This window comes from Dermochelys coriacea, chromosome 8 (genome assembly GCF_009764565.3).
Source record: "Dermochelys coriacea isolate rDerCor1 chromosome 8, rDerCor1.pri.v4, whole genome shotgun sequence".
Lineage (NCBI taxonomy): Eukaryota > Metazoa > Chordata > Testudines > Dermochelyidae > Dermochelys > Dermochelys coriacea.
In genome coordinates, this window is record NC_050075.1 from 87,655,273 (window position 1) to 87,671,583 (window position 16,311).

Consider the following 16,311-nt stretch of genomic DNA (forward strand, 5'->3'; position numbering starts at 1 on the left):
CCTCCAGAGAGAGGCTGCTATGACAGACATGCACTTGATGAATATTCCGGGGGCTGTCGACAGACTGAATGGTAGGACTGTGAACTGATAGTGTCTGTAGTTGAGCGCAAACTGGAGAAAACGTCTGTGTGCAAGTTGAATGGCTATGTGAAAGTACGTGTCTTTCAAGTCAAGGGTGGCATACCAGTCTCCTGGAACCAGGGAAGGGAGACCATGCGGAACTTCAACTTCACCATGAACTGGTTGAGTCCTTGCAGGTCTAAAATGGGTCTGAGACCCCCCTTTGCCTTGGGAATTAGGAAATAATGAGAGTAATTTGCCCCATAGCTCCTGAGGAACCTCTTCCACTGCCCCTATGGCGAGGAGCAATTGCACCTCCTGCATAAGGAGTTGCTCATGAGAGGGGTCCCTGAAGAGGGACGGGGAAGGAGGGTGGGAGGAAGAGGAGGAGCAGAATTGGAGAGAATATCCTACTTCTACCATGCGAAGAACCAAGCAGTCCAGTGTTGTTTAGGACCAAGCATGGTGGAAGTGGGATAGACAATTCAGAAAACATGGGTAAGGGTCCGGTGGTGTGGCACGTGCGCCGTCCTCGGGTGCATCTTCAAAAGGCCTGTTTAGAGCCTGATGCTTAGACTGGCCATGACCTTGCCCCAAAGGGGGGTTGGAAGGCTTCCGCCTGCCATTCCTGCCCTTTCGTCTATAAAAAAAAAATCCTGCCTCTGCCAAGGAGGGTACGAGTGTTGTTGTTGTTTTGGTTGGTTCTTAAAGTGTTTGCATTGGGTTGCCAGCATATGCATTCCCAATGACTTCATGATCGCCCTGGAGTCTTTCAGGCTGTGTAGCTTAGAGTCTGTCTGCTCCGAAAGGAGCCACACGCCCTTGAAGGAAAGGTCCTGCAGTGTTTGCTGCACTTCCAGGGGTAGCCCAGATGCTTGAAGCCATGATGTTCTTCTCATGGCTATGCCGGAGGAGAGGATACAAGTGGCTGAATCCGAGTCTAAGGAAGCCTGCAGAGAGGTCCACGCTAGTGCCTCCCCTTCCTCCTATGATGGTGGAGAATTCAGCCCTAGAATCTGCAGGGATCAGTTCTTTGAACTTCAACATGGAGGCCCATGAATTGAAGTTATACCTACTGAGGATAGCTTGCTGGTTAGCTAACCTCAGCTGGAGGCCCACAGTGGCATAGACCTTTCTACCAAATAGGTCCATCGTTTTTGCCTCCTTAGATTTGGGAGCTGGTCCTTGCTGTCCCTGATGCTCTTTCTCATTAACTGCTGACACAACCAGAGAGCATGGCTGCAGGTTTGAGAATAAGTATTCATAGCCCTGAAGGGACAAAGTATTTGTGCTCCACACCTTTGGCGGTCAGTGAAATTTAGGCCGGGATCTGTCATAGGGTCTGTATATTGTTTTGAGCAGTTTTGATCAAAGGCTGAGATACCTGTGATGGACATTCGGGAGTGAGAGTATCCACCTCAGCCTCGACCACCTCCCCTGTTTGCAACCCCAAGTTGCGGGCAGTCGACCTAAGGAGGTCCTGATGTGCCCTGTGGTCAATTGGAGGAGGGCCCGAAGCTGATGCCCCTGCCACAGCTTCATCATGGGAAGATGATGAGGTGGCCAGAGGGGTACTGGGTCCTTCTGCTCCTCTGTGTCCTTGACTTCCTCTTGATCAGTGCAAGCCCCTGTGACGATTACAGCCTGGGATGCTGTAGCCTGACTCTGTGGCTGGTTCCATGTTGGGGTCGCCTCTGCCACGACTGGAGCCTGAAGGGATGGTTGGGACAGCCCGAAGCTGATGCCCCTGCCACAGCTTCATCATGGGAAGATGATGAGGTGGCCAGAGGGGTACACATGCAAAGTTAAAAATCATGGGAGAGAAGAGCAGGAGGTGGAGATATTAGGTGAAACGGTTAAACTTCATACTGGATGGGGTGAACTGATGTGTTTTATAGACTGAAAAGTGAATTTTATCTTTTGAACAATACGGTACCATGCAATAACTTAATATTTTACAGCTAGTGACCACTTGTTTTTCCTTAACAGCCTGTCAGACGACAGTCCCTTACTCCACCTCCACCCAACACAATTACGTGGGAAGAATACATATCTGCTGAAAATGGAAAGTAAGTATATCAGTTTCTTTTAAAGACTAGGAGTATTTAGCTGTAGATACTTTCCTTCTTTAGCTTATGTTTTTACAGCTCCATAGCATCTGTAGTTTTCTTGCCTTGGCCTGTAAAACACACTTTTCACAAGGCTGGCATGAGTAAAAAAGGGGTCGTGTAGCAGGGAAGATATAAATAATTTGACAATATATCTTGCACTGCAATTAACTGAAAATATAGCAATATTTTGTAAGATTGTGGTCTGCTTGATACCTGAAGCCTAAACTTTAAACACTTAAAAGATTAAGCTCTGTGTTTAACACGTTTTAATAAAGCTTTCTATGTACAACAATTTATGCTTAAGGTAGTAGCAAATTAATTGATAGCACCAATTAATTAATTGCTAGCACCTCAGTTTTGACTTTGGGCAAGATGTAGTAAATAGCTTATGACAACCCATTATTTACATCCAGAAGCACACATTTTCTGAAACAATGTGTGAAACTGCTCAGTAGCAGCCATGTTTTGTGTAAAATGCAGTCCTCATCTAACACCATAGTTAGCCACTTGTTGCCTCTTATACTAGTTTACTGTAGTTTAGATTATGTAAATTCAGCAGCTGAGTAAAAATTTTTTCCTAGGATTAGACTTTCCGTAATTTGATGTTTGAGCACCCAAAAGTGTCCTAGTTGCTTCACAAAAACCAGTAAAGATACAGACCTTGTTCCAAAGAGCTCACAATACATATTCAGATGTTAGAAGAATAATAAGGGGGATACACAGAGCAAGGTTTACAATATGTGATTATTCAATAAGACATGAACATCTTGATTTTGTTTATGTATAACTGATCTACATATAGAGGAGTAGCAGAAGTAAGTATATAAGGAAGGATGTGAATAATTGCACACACACTTATCTATTAATATGGGGAAAGAAAATGAATAAACGTTAGTTGTTTTTTTTTTGCTTATTCCAAACATAAATCATGTGTTCTAAAGTACAGACATCTGAGAGGATATGAATGTCTAGTCTGTATTTCCAATGAATATAAATTAAAGATAGAAAAGGCCTGTTGTTTTATCTGTCCTGTTCCAGTACAAAATTGTGTCCTATGTTGTGTTCTCCAGTGTTCCGTCCATTCTGTTTTTAAATGACTGCCGCAAAAGAACTTCCATGGCTTCTGTTGTGAGCCCATTGTACAGTCTGATGGATCTCATAGCAAAGTCTTATATTCTGTCTAAACTCTTTCTGTCCCAAGTTCATTATGGCATTTCTTGTTTATACTCCCATGGACAATCCTAAACACTTTCCCATACCATCTTGGCTGGTTTTCATGTCTTCCCCCATAGTTCTCATTTAGCACAACCTATCCATATTCAGCTATTTTAATTTTTTTCATGTCAGCTACTTAATCGTTTTTGTTGCTTTTCTGTGAATTCCCCAGAACTAATGGTAAGCTAAATTAAGATGCCGTCCAGTTCCTTTTCTCTCCTAGGTTTTCTCTCTTATTTAATATTAATTCTCTTAAACATAAATAATATTTTTCACATCTTAACTCTTTTTAAGGTCTGACTTATTTCATAAAAGCAAACATCCCATTGTGTGTGTTTAACTATTTGTTTTTGTTTGTTTGTTTAAAGAGCTCCTCACTTGGGTAGAGAGCTGGTGTGCAAAGAAAGCAAGAAAACATTTAAAGCCACAATAGCCATGAGCCAGGAATTTCCCTTGGGAATTGAATCGTAAGTCAGAGTTGTCTGTAAACATTCATATGTGGTGGAATTAGTTACCTTACCTATACTGCAACTGTTTTTTTGAGATGTGGATGCAGACGTATTCCACTCAGGTGTGTGCACACATTTATTTTCCTGATTTTTTTCCCCCTTAACATCATTGACTTTTTGTACTGCCTCTTGGAAAAAGAAACAGGAATGGTTTATGCTATCAGCGGCAGTTTGACTCGTTCTCTCAAACTTTCGCTCAGAAATCCACAGTGGAGTGAGTTAGCTCTTCTAAAACGACAGACATTTGTACAAAGCAATGATCAGTGAATATGGAAAAATATTAATGGGATGAAACCCAATCTGTAAATAGCCTTTACCTGTTCCAGATTGGTCCATACTGCCCACACACCGCCCCTCACTTCTCCCCACTCTCTACAGCTTCAGGTTTTTTTAGCAGCTGATATTGAATACAGGTAGTGAGACGACAATGCATGAAAGCTAAGGATTTAAGCTTTGTGATAGTTTAAAGCTTAAGTTCCTAGTTCTAGATCTCTATATAAATGACTCCAGATTAATGTTAGAATTCAACTTTTGAGGCGTTGGGAGAAGGGAAGAATAGTAATTGACAGCATGATTTTAAGGTCCAATTTCTCATGATTCACCAAGGTTAGAAACAAAAGCTTTCATACCCACTTTATTACATGCCATATGTTAAGATGTGGATTACTAGAAATTGGACTTTAAAACTGTCACTAAGACTAAGTCAAAGCAGCAATGCTCTGTCATCATAGGTCTGGTGGGGAGGGTGTATAATAGAACTTGGCGCACTAATTTTCAGTTCCTTAACTTTATTAGTTATTTACCCATTGCATCAGTTTAAATTTTCTTGGAACAAAAATTAAGCTGGCAAAAGTGAAGAGCTTCTAATAAAAATGCACTTTCCTTTTCAGATTATTGAATGTTTTAGAAGTAATTGCACCCTTCAAGCACTTTAACAAACTTAGAGAATTCGTTCAGATGAAGCTTCCACCAGGCTTTCCTGTAAAGCTAGGTAAGGTGACTTTCAGCTTCTGTTAAGATCCTCCATTTCCAAGAAGTGGAGGTGTTTAATTGAAATGACTAAATTTGTGTAAAACTGTTGATTTTTGGTTATAAAAAGGAAACTTAATTCTCTGCTACAATGGGCTGCCACAGCCTTTAGAGGAGTATAGTCTAGTCCTTGGTGAATGGAAGAAACAGAATCCTATTAGATTAGTGAAAGACTGAAGAATATTTATAGCTGGGATTAGAAGAGTCAGCAACCAAGAAGTCACTTGCTTTACTAGTCACTAAAAGGCCTGATCAAACAGTGTAAGCTCCAGATTATAAAAAATTACCCTTTCCTAGTGCTGGGGCTCATTCTGAAGTGAAGACTGCATGGTGTGGTGCTTCCAGGGAAGCTGCAGATCACTTGAATTGAGGGATGACCTCGGCCTTGAGTAAAGGAATACACTTTTGTCAATGTTCGTCCTGTGAAAATTCTGATTCTAATCAGGACTGTTGCCAGGACCCCAACCCTACATCCTCATATGGCTGATATTTTTTTTTTTCCTCTTCAAGGATTGTTCAGAACGTATTCCACATTTACTATTTCTTGCTCCCCGTGATTGCTGTAAATCAACTATGAGAAACTACATGCAGGTTTCCAGTTTCTGTCAACAGATGGATAAAACATATTTGCTAATTTGCATGGACAGATAACCACAGCAAAACCTTAGGCCATAGAGAAGCAAACCCACCCAGTTCACAAAGAGCAGGAAAGATCCAAGAATAAACGGTCTCTGGTGCATTAGGGTTATTTGTTATAAACCTGGGTGGTGATGTATTTGAACTTTTTTTTTTTAATACACCAAATCCTACCTTCTGTTACACATCACAACCCCACAGTATTCAGTGGGAACTGCTTGTGCGAATTTGTCCATAGCTTTTAAATACTATTTAGGTTTGCTTTTGTTTTAATCCAAACTGATTTGCCCACCTCTAAGACTTAGTTCAAATTTTGGGCAGAGTATCTTGATGTTTGAAATTTTATTTAACCATTCTGGCACCTGAGGACTCATTTTGTCCACCTGAGACCAGAACCTGAATATTGCAAGATCCTCTTATTGAGATTTCCAGCACAATTTTGCTCATCTAATAAATTCAGATGTTTATTCAAAGCACTGAGAATTTGGTTGTCAGCTGAACCAAACCTCTAGAGCTTTGCAAGTCATTCAGGGCTTTTCTACACGGGGAGTAGCTATTCCTGATTGACTCCATGTGTGGGATGTTCTTATTCTGCAGTAAGAGTGCAATATTTCAGATTAGTTTAATCTACTCTATTTTATCAGGAATAGTTAATCTGCTTTCAGTTCACACTGTGCCTTATTCTGGATTAATTTTCATGTGTAGACAAGCCAGTAATGTGTTCGAAATATTTAATAAATTCAGAAACATAAAACTAGAGTCCCTAATCACAAGAATATGATGCACTTCATTAAACCAATTGATGATGTAATAACTGTGTAACCCTTTCTCTTTGCTCTTCACTGTGCCACTCTGCTCTCTCCAGATATACCTGTGTTTCCCACCATCACAGCCACTGTGACGTTTCAGGAGTTTCGCTATGATGAGTTTGACGAATCCATCTTCACTATTCCTGATGACTATAAGGAGGACCCCAGCCGTTTTCCTGATCTCTGATTTACTGGAAAGTTAATAACAATACCAGCATACCACAGTGGAAGCAAGTGGATGCAAATAGCCCACAGATACAGTTATAGAAGTGGGTCAAAATGGAAGAGAGAAACTTTTTTTAAATGATCCAGAAGAAAAGGGAACACACGTATGACTGATGTACTGAAATTGACTATAGTGGTCATCTAATCTAGTATCTGAATTACAGCAAGTCTCCTGATGTGTCATTTACACTTTTATACATAAAGTGCTGCAAGTGAGATAGTTTGACACCTCAGTGACTCTAAGGATACTTTAACAGCTGTGAGGACTGTCATTTGTTTATAATTTTTTTACATTTGTTCTTTGTGATACAAAAAGCACTCTTGGACCATTAGTGCAAAAACTGAAATGTCTTAGCTGGATATTAGCCCTTTAAACATCCCACCTTACACAAGGTGATCTTATAATATTCTTTCAAGCTGTTTCCATAAATTGTAAACTATGTAACATTATGTATAGTTCAGTAATTTGAATGTTAGTTGAACATATATTAGAAGGAATGCATTTTTTGTAGATGAATGAACCAAATGGTAACCATTACACAATTGCATTTACACATTGCAATACACTTCAGAAATAGCATTCACTCTGCAGGGAATAAGGTACCTCCTTTAGCACCTTAGTGCAATCCATTGTGGTGCTATTTGTGTTTTTGTCTGACCTGTTAATTTTTTCACTGCAAGTTGTTTACTAATTTTCTTTTCAAAGAATTTGCAAATACTCCCTCCCTCTCACTCCTCTGCTGATTTAAAAATCCTTGCTGTTGATTAGCATTCTTGGAGATTCTTTATCTATCTAGAAATTGCATTACTTGCATTATTTTACTCTTGGTTAGGAGACTTGCTCCATAATACCCTGGTTGATGTGCAGCTATCTTATATTGATGTGGAGCAGCACACTGGAACATATTGGATGCATTAAGACACAATCTCAGACGTTAGAGAGGTTAAGTGAAATAAAACTTATTTCTTGAAAACCTAGTGTAATTGTAGGGCACATTTAATAGGACTCACAATAGAAAAATTAAAAATGTGCACTTTTTCAATACTTAGGGTGTAACTTCCCTTGCCATATAATGGAGTATGTTTACTTTTTAAAATAGGCTTTAAAATCAGGAATTGTTTTGGCTTCTTTAACTTCCACTGTCCTAAATTTGAAGGTAATCTAGCTTTATTTTGCTAGAAAGAATGTGTGCAACTGGCTGTTAGTGCCAATTGTTTGTATGAGATTTAGCTTCAAGTGCTGTGGTGCAAGTGTACAGAAATGTAAATTTTCAAAATTGTTTTGTGCACCCGAGCTAAACTACTTTTACTAAAAATCAATACAGTAAATGTTAGTTCATTATAGATATTAGTTTATCAATGCTTAGTAAAAGTAACCAATCTTACTAATCAGGTGGATGATGAAATAAGATAGCTAAATCATGATACAGTAAAAGCAGACTTGTCAGCCACATTGATTTTATTGGGAAATGGTTAAAGTAGAATTCTTTCAAAGGGCGTTGCCCCGTCTATATAAAATCCAAAGAGGCTGCCCTAGGGAATTACAATATCCACAGTTTAAGGAGTCCTATTGTCTCACCCTCAATAGCAGTTACCTAAATGGACTGACAGGAGGAAATAAGGATGGTTGCTCCATTCCAGTAGTGTTTTAAACCTGTAAAAGGTTAACACTTGCCTATCTACATTGCAGATTGGTGACTGATGATACACTAGAGAGAAATTGATCAGTTCTGAATGAAAATAAAAAGCACTAGTGAAATGTAAAATTGTTGTAGTTATTCCCAAAGTACCTAACCAATTACAGGTGTTGAACATTAGGAGTGATGAGTTGTTCTTCCAGCTAATTATGCGTTCCTCAGGTTTGACATTGATTACATGAATTGGTACCTACCTTGCATCCTCCCTTGGCATCAGCTGAAATCCTTAGCAATAACTGAGACAGAATTTGTAGATGGAGACAGAATTATCTTGTCGGCTCTGTAGGTCAAGGTTAAGCTTCCATAGGGCACGTTATAGGAACTTACACTGCCACCCTAGCTATAACTGTTCTAAGGATAGGTTTCAGAGTAGCAGCCGTGTTAGTCTGTATTCGCAAAAAGAAAAGGAGTACTTGTGGCACCTTAGAGACTAACCAATTTATTAGAGCATAAGCTTTCGTGAGCTACAGCTCACTTCATCGGAGTGCATCACGAAAGCTTATGCTCTAATAAATTGGTTAGTCTCTAAGGTGCCACAAGTACTCCTTTTCTTTTTGTTCTAAGGATAAATGATGAGAGGGCTTCAGTATCCAGTACTGTCAGTCCAGCATGGGTGACAACCCCTAAACCTGTTCCTACAATTTGTATTTCTGAAACTAATGAATACACCTCACAATTTAACTGTATGGCAATTTCTGCAAAGAGAAATTGGGATGTTTCTCAATGACACATCAATAGTTGATCAAATTTTTCTTAGTATTACAAGAAAGGAACTAGTACTTTGATGTAAAAAAAACAAACCAATGCACAAACCTGTATCATAAAAGCTGCATCCATAGGAAGAGATGCTGGAAGCGGAGAGGTTTATATTAAAGGCAATATAACTGGATTTTTTTTGGGGGGGGGAGTGTTAAATAAGCCTTGAAACAAAATGAAGGGCACAATCCACCTGTGGTATGTGAGATCAGTAGTGGGCCCGAAGAGAGGACTACCTTTTCCTCTAATGAACTGTTTGATTTAAAACTCATTGCGGTCTATGGAAACATGATATCAATGGGCTTTGGATCAAGCCTTACATTCATTAAAATGTCTCCTGATATACAATTAGGAATCATTTGACTGTAACCAGCTTTTGTTTCAGACCAGTTGCTATTAGATTCCAGTGACCGCCTCAATCAAATTTTAAGTAAGAAGTAGCAGAGTTGCTTGCATCTCAAATCCTTTGGGGATACTATAATCTGTCTCGACATTCCCAGTGATGAATTTCAAAACACAGCTAGTGAAATGTGCACTTTCAAGAGTGGCTTCCTAAATAATACACAGAAGGCACAAGTCTTAGCAAATGAGGGATGATGTGCGAGTACAGTGTTGTAGACCAGCATCTATAGTATAGCAGGAGTAAACAGACATAGCTTTCTTTCGTTTCCCTCCTGCCAAGTAAAGGATAATTTTGTCCCCTCTAGAGTGCAGCCACAGTACTTTTACAGAATGCATCTAGCACAGCTTGCTTCCGCAGCGTAACAATGAACATGTCATGTAATAGTTTGAAAACTTTACATATGCATGTAAAGGGATTTGTTACAAAAAGATACACTGGAATGTGAACCTGATTGTTCATTTGAAAAAGCATGACATTTCTGGAAGTACACTATTTGTATATCAACCAAAGCTTAATACTGCTGGGAAAACAACAAAAATGTTCATCTTCCACTATCATCGACATTTTAAAACGCACAAGATTTAGAGATGCAAGTTATGAATAATTCCATATCAGTTTTGAAAGTCAAGCTTTTAAATTTTCAAGATTCCTCACTGTGTGGGGAGGAGGAATCTCACAGCAAAATTGAAGAAAGCCTAAATGTTAAGTACTTTTTAAAAATTAGCAGTTGGATCTGGACTGAAATGTTTGATTCAGAATATTTAAAAAAAAAAGCCATTAAGTCTCAAACTGAAACAATGTTTGCAAAGTCCTAGAACTGTTCCTTAACCAAACTTAGTTTTACTGGTCTTCCAAAACACCGCTTTAATTTGTGGTAAAGGGAATGCATTTTATTTTATTTTTAAGTAGCTGCTGTTCCAGTCACTCTATTCACTTTTATAGCTGCAGTTCTTGACATATGTACTTACCAACTGATGGTTACAAAACTTGTTATTTTCTGGAAACCCTCAAGTATGGGAATATATTCAAAGTAACTGTCAATTTTTAAATATACTTGTTCTTGATTTTTTAATTCATGCAAGGATAATTACATGATTTAAACTTTAACAAATCTCCTGTAATGCTGCAGAGTCATTTATTTTCTTTAGATATTTGTAATTATCATGGAAACTTAAGGTCACTTTTTTGCATTTTACTATTTGTGTGGTCTGTGTTCTTAACTCACCTTCACTAATAGTAATTTTTAGGTTGTATCATCTGTTAGAATAAAGACCAAAAGATGCTGTTTGATTCTGAAACTGAACATGTGAAAACTTTATAACTCTGTACTTTACATAATATGTACATTGTAGGCACTTTGTACATGTTTGAGCAAGGATTGAGTTAAAAAGCTGGAATGCTTCAGCTCATTCTGTAAGGATGTTTTATTGGTCAGTTTTTAAATAAAATATGAACTTTTCAATATAACCCTGTTCCTTCCCATCTCTCATGTTGAATTTTGTTGCTATACCTTATTCTGAATAAAAGTTATCTTCACAAGTAAGGTTCACATACATACAGAGCAGGCAATTCACAAGCTTTACATCAAAGCAGCAAAAGCAGGGACCAAGATGATCCTTTGCAGGCCAAACGCTATGGTAAAATGCTGGAATGTTTAGGGTTACCATATTTGAACATTCAAAAAAGAGGACACTCCATGGGGGGGAACAGGGGGTGGTATTTGCTTGTGCCCTGCCCCCAGCTCCACCCCTTCCCAAAGTCCCTGCCCCATTGGACCCCTTCCTCCAAATCCCCGCCTCCTCCCTGAGCGTGCTGCATCCCCACCCCCCCTCCCAGCTATGCAAAACACCTGTTTTGTGGCGCAATCGCTGGGAGCTAGGGGGAAAAAGTGGGCACTCTCTCGAGTGATCAACATTTATTTTCTCGAATGATCAATATTCACTCTTTCTTGAATGATCAACTCTTCTTTGGGGAAAAATAATAATGGCAAAATCCTGGATGTTTTTCAAATATTTAAAAATTCCTCCCAGATGGCAATTTAAGACCCAAAAAGCCAGACATGTCTGGGAAAATATGGCCATATGGTAACCCTAGGAATGTTAATTATGAGAAGTATTTTTTAAAAGAGCAGTGAAAAGTGCAACTATAACTATCCTGAAATGCTTAAAGTTGGACCTTAATCTGAATATTTTACTAGTTAGTGCAAGGTTAGTAAATAGCTCCCTTGCATGTTAGCTATCTGTAATATGCATTTTTATTAACTAGTGAATCCATTTACAATTTTTCAGCACAGCACTGAATAAACTGAGAATTGATTATTTGGAGGGGCAGGGCAGAACAAGTTGAAGATACTCTTATCTTAATGAGAATGTGGGAACTGTCAGCTACACATCAGTTCCTGGTGGTGAATTATATTTAATTCAGAATTAGAGCTGTGCAAGAACTATTTCACATTTGGCTTTGTTTTGAATCTGAGTGGAAACAATTTCCCACAAAACCAAGTGTTTCATTTCAAGAGTTTGAAACATTTGGATTGGCTAATGCTTCCCCCCAGAACAAAATGCTGAAATCAAAGTGTTCTAAGTTTTCTTTTCAATGAAATGGCATTTTCTTACAGATGTTCTAATGGAAAATTCAATCAGTGCTATTCAGAATGTCTCAGGTATGCACAGAAGAGGTTGATTGTATTAAATATAAGTTAAGGTTGATATTACTGCAATTTTGGTATCACTAAGTATATACACTCAAGGTCAAGAAATAAATCTCTTTACACCATTTTCTTATATTGAGGTGCATCCAATTTAACTGCAAGCAGCAGCTACTGAAATATAATCTCCATGCTATCCATGCAACACGGAAAACCTCACCCGGCCCAGACAGGGAAAGGATTGACAGATTGATAGCTCTTTCTCGATTCTGTGGGTGGTGGTGCATGGCTGTTCTTAGTTGGTGGAGCGATTTGTCTGGTTAATTCCAATAACGAACAAGACTCTGGCATGCTAACTCGTTATGCAAATCCCGATCATGCTCAAATAGATCAGTTAGTCTCTAAGGTGCCACAAGTACTCCTTTTCTTTCATGCTATCCAGACAAGGATTGCAAAGGTGTCAAAGTGACATGAAGGCCTGCCATTAATCTAACTCTTTATTACAACTGGAGCATTTTGCAGAACTACCAAGAGGAATCACTGCACACACTTATTTATACTTTATGCTTTCTTTTAAGCAGAAGACAGCTTTTTACTCAATGCAACAGCACATGACTTTTGGAACCACAAGGAGAATACATCTCCTTCAGTCCTCATTTGTGGACAGGAATAGAAGGGATTTTTTGGGGGGAAAGGGGTAGGGAAGGAGAGTTAAGTAACAGTTCGTCGAGATGTTTTGTCCCTATTGGTGCTCTACAGTAGGCTACATGTGCACCCAGGCACATTCAACCGGAGAATGCAAAGCAGCGTCCATAGGCTTGCACATTTGCAGAGCAGCACTTTGTGCCTCCAAACAAGGGCATATAAGGAGGCACAGACCTGCTTCCACTCAGTTTCTTCACTACTGCAAAGTAGAGCCTCCAGAGCTAAAAGGGAAAGAGGGCAGGAGGAGGAGGAGGACACATTTCAAAGAACTCAAGTTATTGTAAGGTATGTAACCTCTCCTCTAAGTATATGTCCCTGTGGGTGCCCAAGCAGTATCTTGCTGAGGAGGTAAGTCCAAGACAGTTTGGAGGACTCATCACCAAAGATGGTAGTATCCCTGGACACAGGTAAGATCATGTAATTCTTAGCAAAGGTATAAATGGGAAACCAAGTTGCAGGCCTACAAATTTATGTTATGGAAACACCTTCAGGAGAGAGATAGATGTGGACCGAGCTCTAGTAAATGTGCTGTCACTCTGTGAGGGAGGTCTGTATCCCAGTTGATTCATAGCAGGTTAAGATGCAACCTGAAATCCAATTTGACAATCTGAGTGGAAATAGGTTAACCCTTCTTCCTCCCCCGCAACAACACAAATAGCATAGGAAGTGCCTGTCAGGTCTTAGTCCTGTCAAGGTAGAAGGCAATGGCATCTATTTTATGTAGGCTGGTCTCCTCTCCAGAGGACTGAGGTTTTGGGTAGAATGCTGGCAGATGAATCTCTTTATCAATGTGGTATTCTGAAGAGAACTTTGAGAGCAAATGAGGATGGGGATGCAGTGTAACCTTGTCTATATAAAAAGTGGTATTGGCAGCTCAGCCCTAAGAGCACTAAGCTCCTTCTTCTAGCTGAAGTGATAGCTAGAAGAAAGAGCTCAGTGCTCTTAGGGCTGAGCTGCCATATAGGAGAGCCAAGGGAGAGAACAGGTAGCCATTGGTTAAAATGGATATTTCCTCAGGGCATTGAGAACCAAACTGAGGTCCCATTGGAGGTGCTGCTTTCTGTACAGGAGGCAACCTGTAGGAATCTAGCTGTAATAGGATGGGCAAAGACTGAAGCCTTTAATGGGGGAGCAGAAAGCTGTTTAGCAGCCAGATGTACTCTGGGCTCATGGATTTAAAGACAAGGCTTATCTAAGGTAGTCCAGGATTTTGGAAAGCAGAACCATTAAGGCTTCAGAAGAGTGAATGGAAAACCAGGCATAGAAGCATTTCCTCTTTTGAATGTAAGTTTTGCAAGTGCTAGGTTTCCTGCTAGATAGGATAACTGACTGAACTCCTCTGAACAGGTTAGTTCCATGCTCTTAGATTTAAAGAGAATGTTGGGATGGATTATGGTCCCTGAGTTCTGTGACAGGAGATCCTTCCGGAGAAGAAGTCTGAGCTGGAGGTTCAAGTACCACATTTGTCTTGAACAGGATGATGCTACAAGTATAAACCCTCGCTCTTTCCTGATGCAATCTGAGTAAGATCTTCAGGCAAGTATGCACTAGAATACAGGGGTGTGGGCACAGTGTTGAGGGTATCCTCCAATGAGTTGCAGACATTTTCCCTTGGAGCAGGACAGAATTTCATGTTGTTCAGGTGGCAGAGGTCTGCTTTGGGGACCCCCAAATCTGGCAGATGCTAAGGAAGACAGCATTGTTGAGCTCCCGTTTGTGGTCCTGAAGGAAGTGTCTAGTCAGAATGCATATTCTGGCATCCTGGAAGATAGAAATCTCAACTGGCTATCTAATAGAACATGCACCAGTTTCAAAGCTTAAGCAATGCTGCACATAAAGACTGGGATCTTGCTCTGATCGTAGTCATGTCTGAAGGCATCTGAGGGGCAGTCTTGCATGACAAATTTGGAGGTATACAAGTTGTAGGCAGGTTCTTGCAGTTGTTTGCAAGCTATGTTGTATTGGCAAGATTAAACCTGATAGAGAATCTCTCTTTGGCGAAAGGCACTGGCAGTTAGGGAGCCTAGAATGGCTCCAATAAAGTCTAGTTTTTAGACATCAGTGTAGATTTCTTTTTATTGATGCTAGAGATTGAAATAGGGAGTCCTGGAGGTTGCAGACTGGATCTCTACAGCTGATCAATCCCTGAGGAGCCAAGCATCCAGGTAAGGACTTCTATGCCCCACTGATGTAGATGGGCCACACTGCTGAAAGCTTTGTGAAGACCATAGACGCTGTGAAGAGCCTGAAAGAAAGGTCTCACTACTGGTAAGTCTTCTAAGCCTAAATTGAAGCGTAGGAACTGTTTGTGGGATGGGTGGATAGTTACACAAAAGCAGGAATCATAGAGGTTGACGGTGACCAACCAGTCACCTGAATCTAGGAACAGGATTATAGTGGCTAGCGTCACCATCCTGAAGTGCTGGAAAAGGAGGTTCAGGTTTCTTAGGTTGAGGAATAGTCTCCATCCTCCACACCTTTTGGGAACTAGGAAATAGTTGGAATAGAACTTTCTTCTGATAAACTCTGGGGCAACTGGCTAAATCATCCCCAACAGTGAGACTTGACCTCTTGTTTCAAGAGATCTTTGTGAGAGGAGTTTCTGAAGAGGGATAGGGATGAAGGGACAGTGTGGATGGAGTATCCCACATTGATCATCTCCAAAATCCATCTGTCTGAGGTACTTTGTGCCCAGGCAGGGAGGAAGTGGGATAGCTGATCTCTGTGGGAGAGGGGAGATGAATGGAATCATTCAACACAGGATCCAGGTTGGTACATTTGGTTGAGCCTCAACCGAAACACCAAAATTATTTATTCGAGAGAGGTGCACATATTGCTGTAGAAAGTCGTAGTCCCCTATTCTGAGGAACAGATCTCCTTTGAAAGTAGGAAGGTCTCAGAAAGCCTGTTGCTTGGTGTACTGGAATGGCCTAGGTGGCTATTATATTTAGAGTTACCAAGAGTTGTTGCAGTAACTCAGATATCCAGTGACTGTAAGGTAGCTCTCAAATCTTTCAGTGTGTGTAGGGAGGCATCCACGTCAGAGCTGAAGAGCTAGGCCCTTCGAAGGGAAGAGGGGGAGAAGAGAACCTTCAACTATAATCTGCACCTCTTGGGAGACCAGACAATAGGACGCTCTCCACAGTGCTGTGGCTAGGGATCTAGAAGCTGTCTGGGATATCTACAGCAGCTTGGAGGGAGTTTCTGGCTATAAGTGGCCCTTTGAGATCATGGCCTGAAATTGTTCTATCCGGTCCTCTGGCAGATGTCAAACAAAAGGAGAATGTGGAATGTGTTGAAGTCATTTTGCCAATAGGGCCTTGTAGTTTGCCACACAAAATAGGAGAGCTTCTGAGGAGTACCTTGTCCTACCCTGGAAATCTAAACTTTTGTACTCCTTATAAGGAGAGGGTCTGCAATGGGCCTGCCTCTACCCTTTATTAGCCACATCCACCCACCAGCGAATTAGAATGGGAAAATAAATGCTCCCTTTTCTTGGCTGAAATGTA

At 40.3% G+C, this 16,311-nt stretch overlaps 1 protein-coding gene across 1 annotated transcript in view; it reads left to right on the top strand.

Moving 5' to 3' along the window:
* Positions 1–10,212, top strand: part of ANKRD13C (ankyrin repeat domain 13C) — a 44,271-nt gene extending 34,059 nt beyond the window's left edge. Inside the window, exons 10-13 of the mRNA XM_038412073.2 lie at positions 2,050–2,129; positions 3,755–3,853; positions 4,786–4,886; positions 6,426–10,212. Coding sequence (XP_038268001.1) covers positions 2,050–2,129; positions 3,755–3,853; positions 4,786–4,886; positions 6,426–6,556 — 411 coding nt within the window. The 3' untranslated portion in view covers positions 6,557–10,212. The remainder of the gene's footprint in view (positions 1–2,049; positions 2,130–3,754; positions 3,854–4,785; positions 4,887–6,425) is intronic.
* The last annotated feature ends 6,099 nt before the right edge of the window (positions 10,213–16,311 follow it).